Below are 18718 nucleotides of genomic sequence, written 5' to 3'. Positions count from 1 at the left end.
AAGCAGTTGAAGGCAGGAAGGGGAGGTGTCAGCACAACAAATTAATTTTAGGTCCAAGGGTTTATCCTGCTTGGTTTATCGAGTGATCAGAAAGGAGCTATGAGAATCCTATGTTCTGGAGGTTATTGTTGAGATTCATATTGAAATCTCTGAGAATGAGAAGTGAAGTTGTGTAACTAGCTGCTCTGGTGGTGATATCAGCAAACTGTTCCTAGAGAACAGTAGAGACTTTGCAATGTTGGCCTTGAAGTGGGAGAGGCCTGAGGTCGAAGATACTTGAAAATGTTTTGGGAGCGACTAGTGGGCTGGGACAGTTGTTGAGCAGCGTCCAACACCTTTGTAGTCATAGTGCGGTATGCAGGATAAAGTAGCACAGCCAGTGCTGAGGTCAGCAAATTCTGCAAGTCTTTGAGCTCAGTGTTGCCTTCGGTTACTGCTGTTAAGCTTAGTGGGTCAGTGAGATTAGTAATGAAGGGAGGTTTGTTGCAGACAGTTTGGATGTTCTACAGGCAGAATATGAAATAAAACTCACAAGTAATAGGGGAGGATTATATATTTGCCATTTGGATTGTGGTTAATTGAACTGGTGATTGATTTATGTTGCTTAAACTCTGTTACAGTTGCAATCCTGGGTTACATCACATTCTGATTTACTCACCAGAGTCCAGAATTACCTACTATTTTTCGAAAAGAAAAATAGCTATAAAAATGTATTTTCCTCTTAACACCAGTAGTTAGTGCAGGTACATACATGACTAAAGGGGGGATTAATAATGCAGTCTTAAATAAAGTCTGAAACACCAAAGTAGATTTTAGATTGAGACCCTTTAGCTAACGTACTTTAAGAACATAACAAATTTTAGGTTGTAAATTGCACCGTCTTTCACAGTACCCTTCTGTCTACCCAGCCTCATCAGGGCAAAGGCCAAAACAGCTGCAAATTCAAAAGTCAGATGCATATGTGTGAAAGAATGAATATGGTGCAGCATTAAAATACTAAAATGTCTCTATACCCATAAGTCTCATTCTTGCAACTAACATATAAGTTGAGACACAATAGTCATGTTGATTCAACATTAAACATCTATCTGGACACTGTTCACGATCCAGAGATGTTTGACAGTAAAATGCTGGGCTCACAGAACTTTAAGAGTTCCAAAGTTTAGATAACAGTCATGCAACATGCATAAAGTTGTTGTTCTAGAAGAAAACCAATAGTATGCAGGAGGTGCCTACAGATTTGAATACATACTGTATGATGTATCCCTTTTCAATTCAGAGAGGAAGGGGAAGAAGAAAACTCTATACACTGTATCCCTATAGTTAACCAAAGTGTAACAAGAACATCTGCTACTGTGCCAAAACATATTAGCCAAGCTATCACGTCTAAATATGCTTTAGGACATCACAAGGTACTTGTCTATCAATAAGATCCATTAAAAAAAATAACTTGATGCAATTATCACAATTGCTTTCAGCAGGTAACAGTGCCAGTCTACAATGATTCAAGGATGGATGAAACATTATCCTAACCTGAAGAAAGATATAAAACTCTCTGGTGAGCAAAACCCCCAGCCAAACAGAATAGATGTTAAATTATATGAATCAGAATGTAGAAGAATTGGCAGATTGGTTTACAATGCTGACAGTTCACGGGAACAGTTCCCTGGTATGCATCAAGGAAAACTAAAAAAATATATATATAACTCAACTCTCAAAACAATAATGACCATTGTATAAAATTCAGGGATTTGGTGCAGAGGGTGTACACAAGATACCAACACGTGTCAACTCACACTAGCAATTTTGTATAACTTACAGTTGCATGAGATATGGTAAGGATTCCATTTTTGACTGTGCATTTTCTTCTTTGCCATACTTTCCTTAGCCTAATAACAAAACACAAAAATATAATAAAACATTTACAATAAGGGTAACAAGTTCAACAGGTTCTCTAATCAAATACAGTAACTTCTCCCTGCTCCTTTATGGAATGATTCTCATAGAATGAGACACTTAAGTGCTAGTTAATAAAGCTGGCCTTTCGCTCATAGGGAACTGGACCACTTATCCCCCTCCCCATTAAGCACAGTGAGAGTGGCAGTCATGTGGATCACTTTGGGGAAATAAGCTTTTGTAAATACTATATTTTTCCCTTAAAAGACCTTCTCTGCATGTATAATCACACATAATACAATTGATTTCATTCATTGTGTGTATGGAACGTGACACTTACTCAGAAGGCAGTGCAGCAATTACACAGCAGCTCTCACTGGACATAACAGATACTAACTTAAATAGAGGGATGCCCATCAATATTTAGGGACAAAGAAGAATAGTAGATAATTGGTTGTGTTCGTGGCTTTGCTTTTTATTCAGTTAGATTTATACATGGATTGCAGATCTAACAATAGAGATGATTTCCTGTCAATATGGCAAGAATGCAGGTTATTCAACAATAAAAAGTGTTTTTCAGCAGGAACTGTTAACTTTCCACATGCAGTACATGTGAGAAGTTGGTCTGATATATGATGCTCACTAGTTCTAGTGATCACCTTGTATCAGTCCAAACAACCCTTATGGTGATTGGTTTTAAGACAACCTTATAGACCAGCTATCCTAATGGTAGCATGGACAAAGCAGTCTTCGGCTAAACTCTTTTGCATGTGAAGCCAGCTGTTTTACCACATATAACCCCTTGAATACCAGATGAAAGGACACCACACAGGCTGTTATGAAAATAAACAGTATATTTATTAATAACAAACACCTCTGAATTCTTTAGATCAGAGGGCTAAGCACATGACAATCTCTTAGGAAAAATACGATAAGTTGCACAAAATTACAATGGTGCCCTAGGGGCACGACAAACCATATACTAGTAAATGGTATAAGGAAATCGATAGAAGGAATGGAGCTGGCCAGAGGCTGTAGGTTCGCTGGGACTACACTATCCTAACCTCAGGTAAGTAATAGGAGGCCCACGGGGCGCGTGTGCAGAGTGTGAACTCACACGCGAGATGCGTAACAACGTCTATGGACAGTACAGTTCAAGAAAAAGATGAGTACGGACAATCCTGACTGGTTAGGACTAAAACGACTGAGAATCTGGAGACTAGGAGAGTCAAGCTCAGGGCCGGACTGGGAACCAAAACCGGCCCTGGCAAAGTGCTCGGCCGGCCCCCCCTCGGGGGGGGGGGCGAGCGCTTTGCCAGGGCCGCTTTTCGGCCGATTTTGTTACAGGGCCGATTTTGCAGCTATGCTGCAAAAACGACTCTGTAACAAAAACGGCCCCCAGGGCCCAAAACCGGCCCCCACCCTTGCGGCCGACCGGGGAATTGCCCAGTGCACACAACGGCCGGTCCGGGCCTGGTCAAGCTACCCTTGAGCACCGAAATGCTCTTGTTACCTCACCCACGGGCTGCGGGTGCATAGGTGCGAAGTCGTGTCGGGTTTCTTCGTTGAAGTCTATGGAGCCTGGAAGAAAAGATACTGCAGGCGACCAGGAGGAAGATGTCCGGTGCGATCCACGGGTGGATAGAGGAAGAAGAGGACCTGAAAGCAGAGGGGACAGTGTTCAAAGTCACTAGCCAGTGACCGGTGTGGAACCAGGAAGGAACCAGATGCTGTTGTCGCGATCAGGTGAAGAGTGGACGCTTGTCTCTGCAGCCACGTGGACCAGGAGGTGTCTTCGACGACCAGGATGGAGACACGAGCTGTCCCACGCAGGCTCTCGCTGTCGGCGGTGTCGGATCCGGATTTGGAGGGCAACCCACGCGGTGAGTGAACACGGCGTCTGGAGTCGACCAGGAGGGTCCAGGGTGCTCCTCTCTTGGAAGGGAGCAAGGGCCAGTCTGGAGCAACCAGACCAGCAGTGAAGATTTCAAGGTTCGTCGTCTAGGAGGCAACTAGCCAGCCGGCAAGTGACCAGACAACGCGTCGAGCAGCAATCAAGCAAAAGGGCCCCACGCAGATCTCGTGGATGCTGGGGGGCTGGTCTTCGGTGCAGGAGCTGCTCGGGGCTGGGGCTTCTCAATCCCCAAAGCACTTTCTCGAGGATGCCTCTGAAGTCGTGCTGGAAGCGAAGTGCAGTCTCTTCAAGATGGCCGGTCCCACGTGTCTCGTCGCACCCACGGGTCTCAGCTGTGCTGCAGATGTAGGTAGAGGTCGGAGAGGTCTGGGAGTCCGGGTCTCGTCGGGCTCTGAAGTCTGGATCCGGCAGGAAGGACGACAAAGTGGACCGCTAGGACGCTTGATGGTGCCTGCAGTTGCAGGGTGGACACTCCTTACCCACAAGGGAGATTCTTCAGTCTTCTGTGGAGCAGAACGTCGAAGTCCAGAGTTTCTTCTTGTAAAGTTGTCAGGATAAATCTAATTTGGAATGGGACCAGCTCCTACCTTTATCCTGCTAAAGGGGGCTGTACTACGACTAGGTCCCTCCTATGGGTGGGGCCAGGAAGGGGGGGTGGTTACACCCCCTATCCTTTGTCCGGATTCGTGCCAGAACTGGGGCTGGAGTGCCCCAGCAACTGGTTTGAACCGGTGTATACACAGGGCACCTTGTGTGCCCCATGCATGTCTCATTCCTTTCAGGCCTCCCTACCTCAATACACAAAATCCTGTCTGGGGTGGTGCTAGCACCTCCCAAGGCAGGAAACCCTTTCTCCAGGCCTCCCTCGCTGGAAGGACTCCCAGCAGCAGGAGGTCAGACTTGTGTCTGTGGTGGCAGCATCCATTTTGTGATGCTGAGGCTCGGGTTAACTTTAACCGGGGTTCACAGTTACATACATGTCGTGTCCCTCTAAAAGGGTGGAATGCTACCCCCGTCGCCAGAATTGGCGAGGGGGTAGTATTCCAATTCGTATGACACCTTACTCAACATGTTTTGATAATGCTATATCAAAGTTAGCAATAACCGCGAGGATTATAATGCACTTAAGAGTATATGGTATAGCGTTATCATGGAACAGCTATAAGGACTTGGTTCCGCAAGCTGCACACAGGCTCAGCTCATGCTAGAGCACCATCTCACATAATTGCAAGCCCTCTGCCTTCAGGATTGATAAGGCCTGCTATAGGAGTGACTGATAGGGATATACGTGTCCATTTTAGGGTTAGATATAGGTATACTATATCTATAGCAAAGGGTGATTACACCACCTTGCCCCAGCTGTCTTAGCAGCCAGTTGTGTCAGTTTGGATGGCCAGCCAGGGATGGCATAATACATGCTGCAGCCCCTGGTAGGCCCTGGGTACGCCTATGCCCTGGGTACCTATGGTACACTGTACAGGAACTGATAAGGTGACCCAGCATCCAATTAGATATGTACCTAAGGTACATGGAGTCCATTTTGACAGAGAGAGCAGGAATCCTGGGGTCCTGAATAGCAGGATCCCAGGCCAACTAAGTCAAAAACCAGCAAAACACTAGGCAAAAAGTTGGGGGTAACCATAGTCCGATATCCACCTTCCTACAGTACACTTCTGTGAGAAAGTGCCATCTTTCTTGCATGGTATGCCTCTACTTTTTGCTGAATTGCTGATGTGCTTTGACTGAGTGTGCCCTGGGCTCCTGCCAACCAGGTGCTCAGGGCCTGTGTTCCTTCCCTAAAAACTGTATTGAAGGAGGAGCTTAGCGGGCATCCATGATGGCCGCGTGAGCACAGAGCTCTCCGGACACCCGCCACTCCCGGCAAAATATCCTGAAAATATCCTGGATTCTTAAATGGATTATTGAAGAGGAACCTGGGCTGAACTTAATACTGGTTTCGGATTTTGAATTGGACCAGGGGCACCGAAGATACGTCGAATCGAACTTTCCGAGGCCCGCCTTGGGGCACACCCGGGACTTGGCGAGGCTCTGAGGCCGTGTCCAAGTTGAACAACAGCGGCAGTGGGATTCGACTCATGAGTCCCCCCCTTACCTTTCGGTTTCGATTCTCACTCTGACTACGTCTCTTTACCGATGTGTCTGGCCGGTGGCTGACCCAACAACGAAGAAGTGTAAAGGAGCCTTTCGCTCGATTTGGATTTGTCCGGGCCGTCTCCCACCTTGACTAGCCCCCGCTGGTGACTTTTAGACGGTGGCGCCCTGTTTTTTCAGCGGCCATTTTCACCAGGTCGCGAGGGTCCCTCGGGGGCTCATTCTCCACCATGTTTGGCAGAGGGGACCAAGAGAGACGTAAGACCAAGACTCCCCTTCGTGGGGGCCCGGTCGAGTCTAATGTCATGGACCGGTATACCCAGTCTAAATCGTCCCCGGGTGCCGTCATTCCCACCCCGAGTGCAATGGGGGACCCGATGGCTGCTTCGGCGGAGCTATTCCTACAGGACGTCATGGGCGCCATCTCTAACATGAAGGAGACTATCGGCCAACAGTACGAAGCCTTGGCTCACAAAATCGACACTGTGGCCATTGATGTGAACTTGATTCGGGCCGATCTGTCTAAGACCAATGAGAAAGTGAAGTCATTGGACCTCAAGACGACTAGTCTCACGACCGACGTCTCGGAGCTTCAGACGGAGCTTGGCAATCTTAGAACGGCGAACGATTTTATGTCCCATCGTCTGGAGGATTTTGAGAACAGGGCACGACGCTGTAACGTGCGTGTAATTGGCGTTCCCGAAAATCCTGAGGCTCACTCCGTTGATCTCCTCGTTGAGGACTTGGTTCAGAACTACCTTGCTCCGTCTGGGTTGAGCAAATTCTTTGCGGTGGAACGTGCCCATCGTGTTCCGGGTGGAAAGGGCAAGCCGGGCGCTCCGCCGAGGCCCATCGTTGCCAAGCTTTTTCACTACAGGGACCGGGACGCTATCCTGCAGGCCTCGAGAGTGAAGGGCCTGGTGGCCTTTGAGAATGCCACTGTGAATTTCTACCCAGACTTTTCTCAGCTTGTCCAGAAATAGCGAATGGGCTTCCGTGGAGTCAAGAAGCGTCTCCGAGACTTGGGACTGAAATATGCCATGCTTTTTCCCACCAGGTTGCGAGTTGAGTACAATGAGCGAACGTTTTTCTTTGATCGACCTGAGTCTGTAAGTGATTGGCTGGATTCCTTACCGGACCGGACTAACCTGACTGATGCCACCGAGCACCCGGGTGGAGCCGAGGGTGGCGTGGAGAGCTGAAAGTAATACCTCGGCCCCTGCCTCCGTAACAAGACTCTTTCTGCTGGGGTTCCGTAGTTGTGTGGTTTATGTTTTCTGTGTATCCCCCTCCTTTTCCTCCTTCGGGGTGGCGGGTGGGACAAGGGCCCTTTCCTCCTCCGGGGTCTTTTTGTAGAATGGGATTGTTTGGGCGACAGGCACACTGCATGTTGGGGTGGCTTTTTAGTCTACTGCAGGGGTGCAGGGTGGGGGGTGTTGTGTTGGACGTTGGGGGGTGGGTTGGTGGGGTGTTTGTAGTTGTGTTTTGTTTCTTTCAAGGCGATGTAATGTTTGCAAATCTTGTTTTCAGCGTCTGGCTCTTTGTGGGGTGGCTCCTGCGTCACATGTTGGGATGGGGGGTAATGGGTTGAGGTTCGTTTCGTGGAATGTCAATGGTTTGGGGGATCGTATAAAACGGGAGGTGGTGTTGCGATATCTGCGACGACTGTCTCCTGATATTGTGTTTTTGCAAGAGACGCACTTAGTGGGTAATACTTGTCATGCGTTGAATAGGTGGGGCTATCGTCTTGTTGCACACTCGGGGTTTACTACGGGTTCCAGAGGGGTAGGCATTCTTATCCGGTCTTCCCTTCCCCTTGAGATAGATGAGTTACTCCTGGATGATAGGGGGCGCTATGCCGCCCTCGTGGGAAGGTACGAGGGCAGGACCCTTTCCCTGTTTACTGTTTATGTACCCCCTGGCCTGCAGACCTCCACCTTTTCAGATGTTGGCCGAGTGCTGTTGGGACTTCCTGATGGTGCTCTTTTCATGGCTGGTGATTTCAACTCTGTTCTCTCGGGTTTGATTGATCGTCACCCCCCCAGGGATACTCCTTCGGCCCAAGCGTGGCTGGGTGGTTTCCTGGATACCTTTGGTTTGGTGGACTGCTGGAGACTTATGCATCCCACCCAGCTCCAATATACTTTCCACTCCGGGGCTCATGGGAGTTTTTCCCGCCTTGATTACTTCCTCATGCCAGCTGCGCAGGCTACCTCGGTCCGGGAGATTAGACACCTGGCCCGGGGCATCTCTGACCACTCCCCGCTCTGGCTCTGTTTTGAAATGGGTATCGAGGCTGTGGGGCGGGTTGCACCTATTAATCCTTGGTACTTGAGCTCTCCTGGGACACGTGATCAACTAATCAAGTCCTTAGACCACTACTTCCTGGACAACGAAGGGTCCGTCTCCTCTGCAGTGTCCCTATGGGAGGCCTTTAAGACGGTGATTCGTGGGCAGGCCCTATCTCTTATTGCTGAAACTAAGAAGGCGAGGAATCGGGAGGTGGTGGTTCTGGAGACCGAAATTCTGGGGTTGGAGGCTGACCTGGAATCAGGTGTTACTCGTGACAAACTCCATGCCCTTGGTCTGAAGCAATTTGACTACAAGTCCCTGGTCACGGACGCGGCCAAGAAGATGCACAGGGAACAACAGGGCCGACTTTACGATGTTGGGGATAAGGCGGGTAAATTGATTGCCTGGTTAGACAAGAAGGAAAGAGCGAATCGTGTTGTTCCTGTGATTCAGACTTTGGATGGTGTGAGAGTGACTGACCCGCTTGAGATAGTGGAATGTTTTGCGAATTATTTCCGTACGGTTTACTCCCCGGTGTCGGCTAGGGACGAAGATGACTCCCACTTCTTGTTGCGTGACATAGATCTGCCTCGCCTTTCCGAAGTGGAGCGGGTATCTATGGAGGCCCCGTTCTCTACGGACGAAATAGCGGCGGCAATTCGATCTCTCCGTTCGGGCAAGGCTATGGGCCCGAATGGCCTACCGATTGAGCTATACAAACTGCGGCCTGATAAGATTGCGCCCTATCTTCGAGCGATGTTTCGGGAATCCCGTGATCTTGGCACACTCCCCTATGACCAGCGCCTGGCCACGATAGTGGTTATTCCTAAAGAAGGTAAACCCCGAGACCTTTGTGCGTCATATAGGCCCATCTCCCTGTTAAACGCTGAGCCTAAGGTTCTAGCCAAGGTTCTTGCTACTCGTCTGCTAGTTGTCATCGGTGACTTGATTCATCCGGACCAATCCGGATTTATCCCGCATCGGAACACAGCCCTTAACCTGCGGCGTCTTCATGGAGTCCTCGCGAGGGCGGGGTCCCTGACGGAACCGGCCATTTTGGCTTCCTTGGACGCCTCGATGGCCTTCGACACGATAGAGTGGCCCTACCTTTGGGCTGCCCTTGTGAAGTTTGGTTTCGGCCCGGAGTTTATCGGATGGGTGAAACTGTTGTATACCAACCCCCTGGCGCAGGTCGTTGTCAACGGTCGAGTGTCGGTACCCTTCTCCCTTGGTAGGGGGACCAGGCAGGGTTGTCCCTTGTCTCCGCTGCTTTTTGCTCTCGCATTGGAGCCGCTAGCTGCGTGGCTCCGATGGGAGCCGTCTATCAAAGGTATACGGTGGTCCCCCGACTTTGAGGATCGTGTTTCGCTTTATGCCGATGACATTCTTCTCTATCTTACCTCCCCGCGTAAATCTCTAAATGTCCTCTTTGACGTCCTTACCTCGATCGGCAAGAATTCTGGCTTGATTATAAACTGGGCTAAATCCTCTGTGTATGTTATTTCTGGCGGCTTGCCTCCGCTACCACGTAGATTTCCCATCCAGGTTACTCAATCGGGCTTTAAATATTTGGGGATTTTTATTACACTGGACTAGTCGCTCCGCTTCGAACGTAACCTCCTTCCCCCACTTCGTAGATTGCGACTGGACGTGGCCCGGTGGCGTAAATTACCTTTGTCGCCGCTGGGCAGGGCCGCCCTCTTCAAGATGATGTCCCTACCGCGATTTCTTTATGCACTCCAGAATTCTTTTGATGACATCCCTAACAGTTACTTCCGGGAGGTAGAGGGTTTACAGAGACAGCTGATTTGGGACGGGCGTCCGCGCATTGCCCTTGCGAAGCTCACCATCCCTTGGTATGATGGGGGCATGGCACTTCCTGACATTAGGAGATATTATTGGGCCTCCCAGTTGTCCGCCATCAACCACTCGGTATACTCACCCGGCCCGAATCCGGCTTTTGAAATGGACAGATTCCAACTGCCGGGTGGAGACTTCAATAGAGTGCTTTATTCCAAGGCGGCTGGGCTTCACCTTACGGGACCGACTAGGATTGCTGTTAGTGTGTGGCGGGCTGCGAATGTGAGCATGGGCTGGGTTGATCGAGTCACGCTGGCGACTCCACTTTATGCGTCTGAACGTTTGGGATGCCTCTGGACTACGAAGGGGTTTGAACGCTGGGACATGATTGGTATCTGTAGAGTGGGTGACCTTTGGGTGAATGGAGCAGTGAAGTCCTTCGAGGCCCTTCGGAATGAATACGAATTGAGTGACAGAGAGTTTTTTAGATACTTGCAGGTCCGTCATGCTCTGACTTCGGTTCTGGTTTCCGGTGCCGCCATCCCGGAGTCCTCCCCCCTTGAAGATCGTATACTCGACGGTTATCTCCCTGATAGCACTATCTCTTTGATCTACAAGAAGTTGATTAACAATCGAGCGGATCTGCTCGTCCGGCTTAGAGAAGTGTGGACTGGAGATGGGCTGGAATTGGACGACGAAGACTGGCAATCGGCTCTGTCTTCCCCGAAAGAGGTCGCCATCCCCGCCAGTCTCCGTCTCGTCCAGCTTAAGATATTACACCGAGTGTACGTCACTGGTCCTCGTTTGGTTGCAATGGGTTTCTCCCCGGATGGGCTGTGCAAGCGTGGGTGCGGAATGAGTGCTACGTTTCTCCATATCCTTTGGGAGTGTTCGGGGGTGGCTGATTATTGGACTAGAGTGCTTGCGGTGATGGCTGATGTTACTGGGATTGCCCTGTTGCCTGAGGCCCGGAGGTGTTTGCTGAATGTGTGGGAACCCAACGATTACACAGTCGCCCAGACGAGATGGGTGACCCTGGGGTACATGGTTGCAAAACGAGATATAGCGCAGCTTTGGGGCTCGCACAGACCCCCTACCGTGTCTGTATGGGAAGAAAATATGGACTGGTCTATGTTCAGGGAAAAGACGGTATACACGGCTAGGGGCAGACCAAGGGCATGGACGAAGATCTGGGGTCAGTGGAACACCTTTCGTGGGAACATCTGTACTCCTCCCCTGGTAGAGACCCCTGATGTCCCCTTATCCCCCTGAATTGACATTCCCATCAGTTCGTTCATTATTCATGTGGTTTGCTTGACCTCCCCTCTGTCCCCCCACCCTGACTCGTTCTATTGATTGCAAATTTGTGTCTCTCATTAGTGAGCTTCCCCCCCTCAGGGGCTGACTCTATCCTTTACGTTCTTCGCCTTGTTTCTGTGTTTGTTTCCTTTTATTTTTTCCAAAATAAGAAAAGTTTCTATCCTGCTTTGCACTCTGTGCGGCATTTTTATCCTGCTCTTGCCTATCGCTGGGGATTCGACCACTGATTTTCTTGTACTGCATCATGCCTTGCTGTTAGCGGCCAGCCCGTGTGGTTGTAGGCCCGTGTTTGTAAATATGATTTCTGCTGCTCAATAAAAGTTTTTAATAAAAAAAAAAAAAAAAACTGTATTGAAGCTCAAACCCAATTGGCATTTCTGGCCACGTCAGCCCCTGGTAAATAGTACCCTAGGTACCCTGGGCATTGTGACCAGAGAAGACCCCTAAGGGCTGCAGCACTTATTGTGCCACCCTTAGGGGCCCTGCACCCTGACACCCACACACTGCCTTTGCAGGCTGAGTGTACTGGTGCAGAACTAAACAAAGAGTCGACATGGCACAAATTCCTGTGTGCCATGCCCACATACCCACTGCCCTGGCATACATCAGTCACCCCTCTAGCTGGGTGCTCTATGCCAGTGGAGTGGGCACAGGTGCATGAGCCCTGTGCTCCTACAGTACCCAGGGCCATTCCTGGGCACTGTAAGTGCAGTGATGCCATTAAGAGTATATTGTGCTGGGAGGTTGTCATTACGAACTTAAAGCACCATAATGGCTACTCTGAAGACTGACAAGTTTGATATCAAACTTCTCAGCACATTAAACCCACACTGATGCCAGTGTGGGATTTAATATAAAAGGCACTACAGAGGGCATCTTAGAGATGCCCCCTGAAACCTAACCTACAATCCACGTCTTGTCTGAGAGACTGCCTAGGCTGCCACACAGCAGATATATTGCTGGACCCCTGGGTGGAGAGCCTCCGCTCTCCTGGGCCTGCAACAATGCACATCCTGGGCGAGGTGCTAGGTCTCCTCTCCCAGGATGGCAGAGGGAAGCTTCAAAGGCATACTGCCTTTGTGAGCTTCTCCAGACCACTTGCTGTACTCAGCAACTGGCTCCCACCAGTTCTGACCCCAATCTGGCGCTAAGACTTGCGGGGAAACCCTACGTGAGGGAAGGGGGTGTGCCAGCCTGTGCCAACTGCACCCCTCAGATGGGGGAGGTGAGGTGAAGCACAACTCCGGGCTCCGGCCATCTTGAGTATGGGGAGCCCTGCCCAATCAGAGATAGGCTCCTGCCCCCTCCCACAGGAGAGGAGCAGGGTGTACTCCCCACAGGACAGGGATCTATTGGTCCCTGTCCTTCCCCTACCTGTAATGCCCCTAAATGTAGTATTTAGGGGCACCCTGAACCTTCCTACCTCAGATCCCGATTTCGAAACAAGAAAGAAGACCAGGCGTGCAGCTGCTAACAAGAGGACGACACCAACTGACTTGGCCCCAGCCCTACAGGTCTGTAGATCCTTGAACTTGCTCCTGCTAAATCCCGGCATCTCCTGGGGACAGTTAACTCAAGAACCCCGGAGGACCTGCCTGCCTTGACCCTCTTAGAGACTGGGACTCCCATGAGCAGTGGCTCTGCTCAATCAGCAATACCCCAGGTGCCAGCCAGGAACTGCAAATCCAGCCCACTCTGCACCCGCTGAGCCCGGCCTGTGTCCTGGACAAAGACCCTGAGGACGTCCCCCCGGTGATTCTGACCTGGAATCCAGTGCCCAAGGACCCTCCTCGACGAACCAGGCGACGCCTGCAGACTCAGAACCAGTTACCCCTACAACCGCGACCAGCAGAGGGTAAGATTTCCTGACATCCAAAGACACCCCTGCACCCGGCGCTCCCTGGCCTCCTGTGCCCAACTCCGGGGTGCCTACCTACCCTCCAAGATCCCAACTTACCCCTCAAAGTGTTGGTCGCTCCATAAGATCCTCCTTCCCAGAGCCTGGAGCCTTTGTTCCCTTTTCAAGATCTCCATTGAATAACATTGAGCGCCTGACGGCTCAATAGCACCCTGCACCCAGCTGCCCGAGTGCCCCTGGCAGTGCAACCTTTGTCCTATTCTACTTCCCCATTTGCCCTGAGCAAGTGACCAGGAGCCCAGCTCCCACAGCTGTGTGGACTGCTAGCCAGCAGCCACCAACCGAAGGACCCCTGCCTCTCATTGGATAACATTGGGCCTAACTACCTCTGCACCCGGCTGCCCCTGTGCCGCTGAGGGTGTACCAACTGTATCTACCTGACCCTGGGAGACCCCTGAGTCTATGCCCAGAACCTTAACTCTGCCAGTCGAGTACTTACCTACAAGCCGATAACTCACTTTTCTTCCATAGGCTAACATTGACTTATTTCCCTTGGAAATTCTTTTAAGTGTGGAGTTTTGGAACTTTAAAATATTCATCTAAAATCAGCCGAACTACAAATTCCGATTTACTCACCTGTTATCAGGTGAGACCTCAGTGCTGCATCTTTGAGCCCAGTACTGACCCTAAAAGTAAATCTAACCGTACTTACCAGTAACATGAATTTTCTTCCATAGGATATCATTGCCTGCTTTTTGCTGAAAACGTTTCCAAGTGTCGATTTTTGAAACTTACAAATATTCTCTAAAAATCGTGCCAACGATAAAAAAGTAATTACTTGCCTGTTTTAGATAGAGGTCCAAGTGCTGAACCTAGGAGTCAAGCACTGGATTACAAAAGTAACGTGAACATACTTCACCTGCAAATTGAATTTCCTTTCATACGATAACATTGGTAATTTAAACTGAAAAAGTTTTCAAGTGTCAACTTTTAAAATACAATAATATTCCTTAAAAATCACTACTGTAACCAAAACGCTTTTACTTAACTGTTTACAGCTCATGACCCAGGACTGAAAATAGGATCCAGTCCTATGGTTAGAAAAGTAATCTACAAAGTAACTAATTGTATTTAACTAGAAATTTCCATTGAGCTCAATGTTGCATTGTATGTGAAATTGTGTTGCCTGTTGCAACAAACTGTAACTCTCGCATTCAAAAAGTCTATTGCCTTTTTGAAAAGTATTTAACTAAAGTAACTCATCCTGAGAAAGTATATTTTGATACCTTGTTGGTTCAAAAATAAAACAACTATATCTTTTGATACAAAACAATTGGCCTAGAGTTCAGTTCTTGAGTGTGGGAGACCATTTGCTGACTGAGTGTGTACAACAAAGGCTTTACACTGTCCTCTGATACTGTATTACTGCTCGACTAAGATACCACTTCAGAGAGTAAGGTTATATCTAACTTTAGCCTCTGCCAAACTTCTGGGGACTCTATACACACTGTACCTTACTTTGGTCAGTGTATATAGAGCCACTTTCCTACAACGCCTTGCACTTTACTTTCTATCTTTCAAAAGAGTAGTTTCCTTTAAAAACTTTATGAAGAGAGTGAGAATATCGACAATGGGAATGTCTGTAATATGACGCTTATGATGCAAACCGCGGCTTCACAACACCTAAAGTGTTAGATTTACATTTAACTATACCATTGTACATGTGTGTGTATTTTGTGTTGTTATTTCACCCTTTTAAATTAACGGGTAAATGGGAAAGCTACAATCCAGTAACCGCTTTGCAGATTGAGACTAATTAGGATTCACAAACTGATATCAATAATATTGTATTACATTTTAAACACATGCCATAATCACACAACTTCTCTGCGCCCAATTAAATTCCCTCCCAGCTTCCATCGTGCGGATCGCAGATGCCTTGGTTGTGTCGATTGGAATCTTCAGCATGGATTGCACTGATATTGAACTAGAGGGATACGCTCCTATAACCATGCCGCCTCAATTATGGATGAAGAAGCCTACTATGATTTATTAATTATTGAGGAACCCACGCCCCGCAAGAATCTGCGGGTTGAGACACGACCAACATAACCTTTTAAGGTTGCCCCACACAGTCCCGCAAGGCCGATGTCTCGAACCACCCTGGCAACCCCAAGTCAGGTCGAAACGTCGACACCCACATAACTAGCCTGGACCACGAGCCCCAGATTTCACGTGCCACACAAAGATATATTTTGTGTACTTGCGAATTGTATATAAGTGAATCTTGATTCTTTCCATCTGGCCAGGCTCGAGGAGACTGAGAATTGTTAATCGGTCTAGCAACTAAATGTTTTTAAGATTTTCTCCTTAACCTTTGGAAATTCCTTTTCACCTCTTTCACACCAGAGCACCCTTTTCTGCATTTTGCACGTTCCTTTGGAGCAACCTTTCTAAAATTCGTCTTATTTGATACAGTAAAAAATATACTGTTCACCTTATGATATTGAATACATTCTTGGTGAAATATGCTTTGGTTGTTTGCACTATTTCAGTAAAAAATTACTGTATTTAATACTGCGAGCTAAACATGATGCATGCTCAGAATTCTTTTATGATAATAAATTTAGAATAGATATAGATCGTTGGAAAATCTAGGTCTAGTACCATTGTTTTTTGTATCGTATTCAGGACATGGGCATTCAAAATACCCAGCGCTTATGGTTGGTGTGCTGGCTTGCCTTTCTAAATTCCTTTACTGTGGTTAGTCAATAATGCCTATATTTCTCACCTTTGTGTTCTTGGTTCCCTCCCAGCGGACATCACTGAGTGTTATTTTGGGTTGCCGCCGCGCTCGCACCCTCTCCCTCCAGTCATTGCTGCCGTCCTTCCTACGCATCTGCTTGTGATTTGTATTATGACTTTATCTTTGGGATTCTGGCATGTTTTCCCTTAACAGCAAGCCCTCTAGCCTTCCTTACTTAGCTCCGGCATATTTTTATTTTTATTTTTTTCTATATTTTAAGACCTTTCTTATTCAACGTGCATGCTACACAGCAGTCAGCTTACAACCCATCCGGGCCAGCCGCGTACATCCTGAACAGTATTTTGTGTAATTGATGAACACAGCCTCAAGGCCGACAACCCTGAGGTTCGGCGGCGTAGATTGGTCTATTTTAGCACTGCACGATCATACAAACATTCGGTAATACAGAGGTATGGGTCTGTAGGGTTTTCTCTTTTTTTATGCGAACCCGTAGTGACAGAGCTATGCTAGCACTCATCAGCGTCCTCCGGTGGATAGTGGCCCGCTTTGACACATGTGGGTCATGAGGAAGAGAGACAGCTAAGTTCGCCCTCCAAGAGGGCGCGGGGCAACGGTAGTGGAAGATGAGGCTGCACAACATCTTAAGTATGTCGGTGAGCGAGTATCTATACAGCTTATCTACCCTGATGAGAGTGTCTGATGTTTGTATTGGCGTTCAGGTAGGATCACCTCGGCCATTGCTGCTACTCTCAAAGGCCCCACGGTGTATCGTGCACAGTAGCCAACTTCGAAGAGCCTGGTCCAAAGGGAGGCGGGACCAGTGCGTCAATAAACTTCAAAACAGTAACATGGGAAATATACGTTAAAGGAAAGGGGAGTGGGGGTAGAGATAGCCATGTGTTCAGGGAAGGAAGTGCGGTGCCATTATATCGGTAGCGGTCGAGTGGGCGGGTAGGCAGGAGATTATAGTGTGTGGCTCGCCTGCATGTCAGGTACACAAGGGGGGATCGCCACCATAAGGGCGTGTCAAGTGCGGAGTACAGTATTGTTCGTGAGGTAGCCCGTGGCAGGACCCCCGACAATAGTTGGATGTGCTGGGATTTAGGCGCGGGAGGGGCAATGCACACGCCATTGATGAACAGCCAGGCATGTAGTGTGTCCTATAGTGTAGTGTAGTGTAGTATATGAGTAGGGAAGTCTGCTGGGTGTAGATGTTTCTCATAGTGTCCACTGCAGGGAGGGGTGCGGGGGGGTAGCATATAGCTCATCACGTGATCCCCTATTCCACACATTTCTATTGAAAGGATTGGAGGATGTCATCCCATTGTTGTGCAATTGGGAATTTCCTAAGGCCCGCTGTCTCCTCTCGCCTCAGGACTGTGCTCTCTGCTCGCGCCCAATTTGTGAGCGATAGGCTCCAGTGTCGAATGTGCGGAGGTGTGTCGGCTTTCCACCGCTTGGTGAGCAGTCGCTTGGCCGTGATCAGCCCGAGATCCCAGTACCGGGCCTGGACTTTATTCAGCTGTGTGCGTTTGTATAGTCCCAGTATGCAGGCCTCCCAAGTCCTCGGCACGTGTTCTTTAGTGCAATGCGTAAGCAGCGCAGTCACCCCATCCCAGTAGTGTTGAAGGGCAGGACAGAGCCAGAGCATGTGGAGGAGGTCCGCTCCCATCAAGGAGCAGCGGTTGCAGGCAGTGTCCGTGACCAAAAAATATCTGTTTTTTTTGTCTAGGGTGAGGTATGCACGGTGTAGTATGTAGAGTTGTATAACTTTGAAGCGAGGGTTACGTGGGACGTTAACTGGGCCAACCAGGACCATCGCCCACTCCTTATACTTCCAATCCCTCCCCCTGTCTGTCGCCCATTTCTCTCTCAGTTGTACGGTGACGGGATGAGTGTGAAGGAAGAGAGCTTGTGCCAGCCAGTGAATTATGTGCGTGCCATTACTCATAACATGAAGGTATTGTATAAAATGATGTGTGGGCAACTCGTCAGATATGTCACCCCAGGCGGCAGTCAGCGTGTGGGTGAGGGACGCGTGCAATAGGAACTGTCCAGCTGGGAGAGATGTGTCGTCCACAAGACTGGCGAAGGGGAGGAGGGCGCCATCGGAGTACAGATCCCCCAGCGTTTCCACTCCTGCAGAGGTCCAGCTGTCAAGCTTTGCAGCCGTCAGAGCCCCCGTCGCAGTCGGGGTGCCCAGTAGAGGGAGTATCGGGGCATATGGTATTGTCGTTCGGGTTAGGCGCAGGCAGCGTAGGAAACATCTGCGCGCCACCGCAAGATATAGTTGTGGGGGGCGGGGAGCCTGGGTCAGCGGGTGAAACAGCACTTGAATCTGCAACTTGGACCAGACAGCGGTGTCCGTGGCGGTGTCTCCCAAGTTCTTACCACCTAGCCATCCTGACACCCACTGCATTTGAGCCGCCAGGTAATACAGCTCCAGATTGGGAACAGCCAGTCCTTCCGCTTCAGTGGGCATATATAATTTCGTCAGCGCAATGCGCGGTCGACCCTTATTCCAAATCAGGTCACGTAGTAGGACTTCAAGGTCTCGAAACACCCGGTTGGGGACATAGGATGGAATATTGGCAAAGTAGTACAGTAGCCGTGGCAGGACTATCATTTTCGTCAGGGCTACGCGGCTAGGAACGTTTAGTGGCAGAGTTTTCCAGAACCCAACTTGCGATCGGATGGATGCGATCGCTCGCATCAGGTTCCCCTCTAATATATCTGCAGGGTCACGGTAAATGTGATC

At 49.1% G+C, this 18718-nt stretch overlaps 1 protein-coding gene across 3 annotated transcripts in view; it reads right to left on the bottom strand.

The window, feature by feature from the left end:
- The window catches only part of ASAP1 (ArfGAP with SH3 domain, ankyrin repeat and PH domain 1), a 2040747-nt gene that overhangs the window by 1073428 nt on the left and 948601 nt on the right, over window positions 1–18718 (bottom strand). For all 3 annotated transcript variants that reach the window (XM_078686749.1, XM_078686753.1, XM_078686750.1), the window contains one exon: window positions 1820–1889. In XM_078686749.1, coding sequence (XP_078542875.1) covers window positions 1820–1889 — 70 coding nt within the window. The remainder of the gene's footprint in view (window positions 1–1819; window positions 1890–18718) is intronic.

The sequence above is a fragment of the Lissotriton helveticus genome, chromosome 4_1, assembly GCF_964261635.1.
Source record: "Lissotriton helveticus chromosome 4_1, aLisHel1.1, whole genome shotgun sequence".
Classification (NCBI taxonomy): domain Eukaryota; kingdom Metazoa; phylum Chordata; class Amphibia; order Caudata; family Salamandridae; genus Lissotriton; species Lissotriton helveticus.
This window is presented reverse-complemented; position numbering and strand designations above follow the sequence as displayed.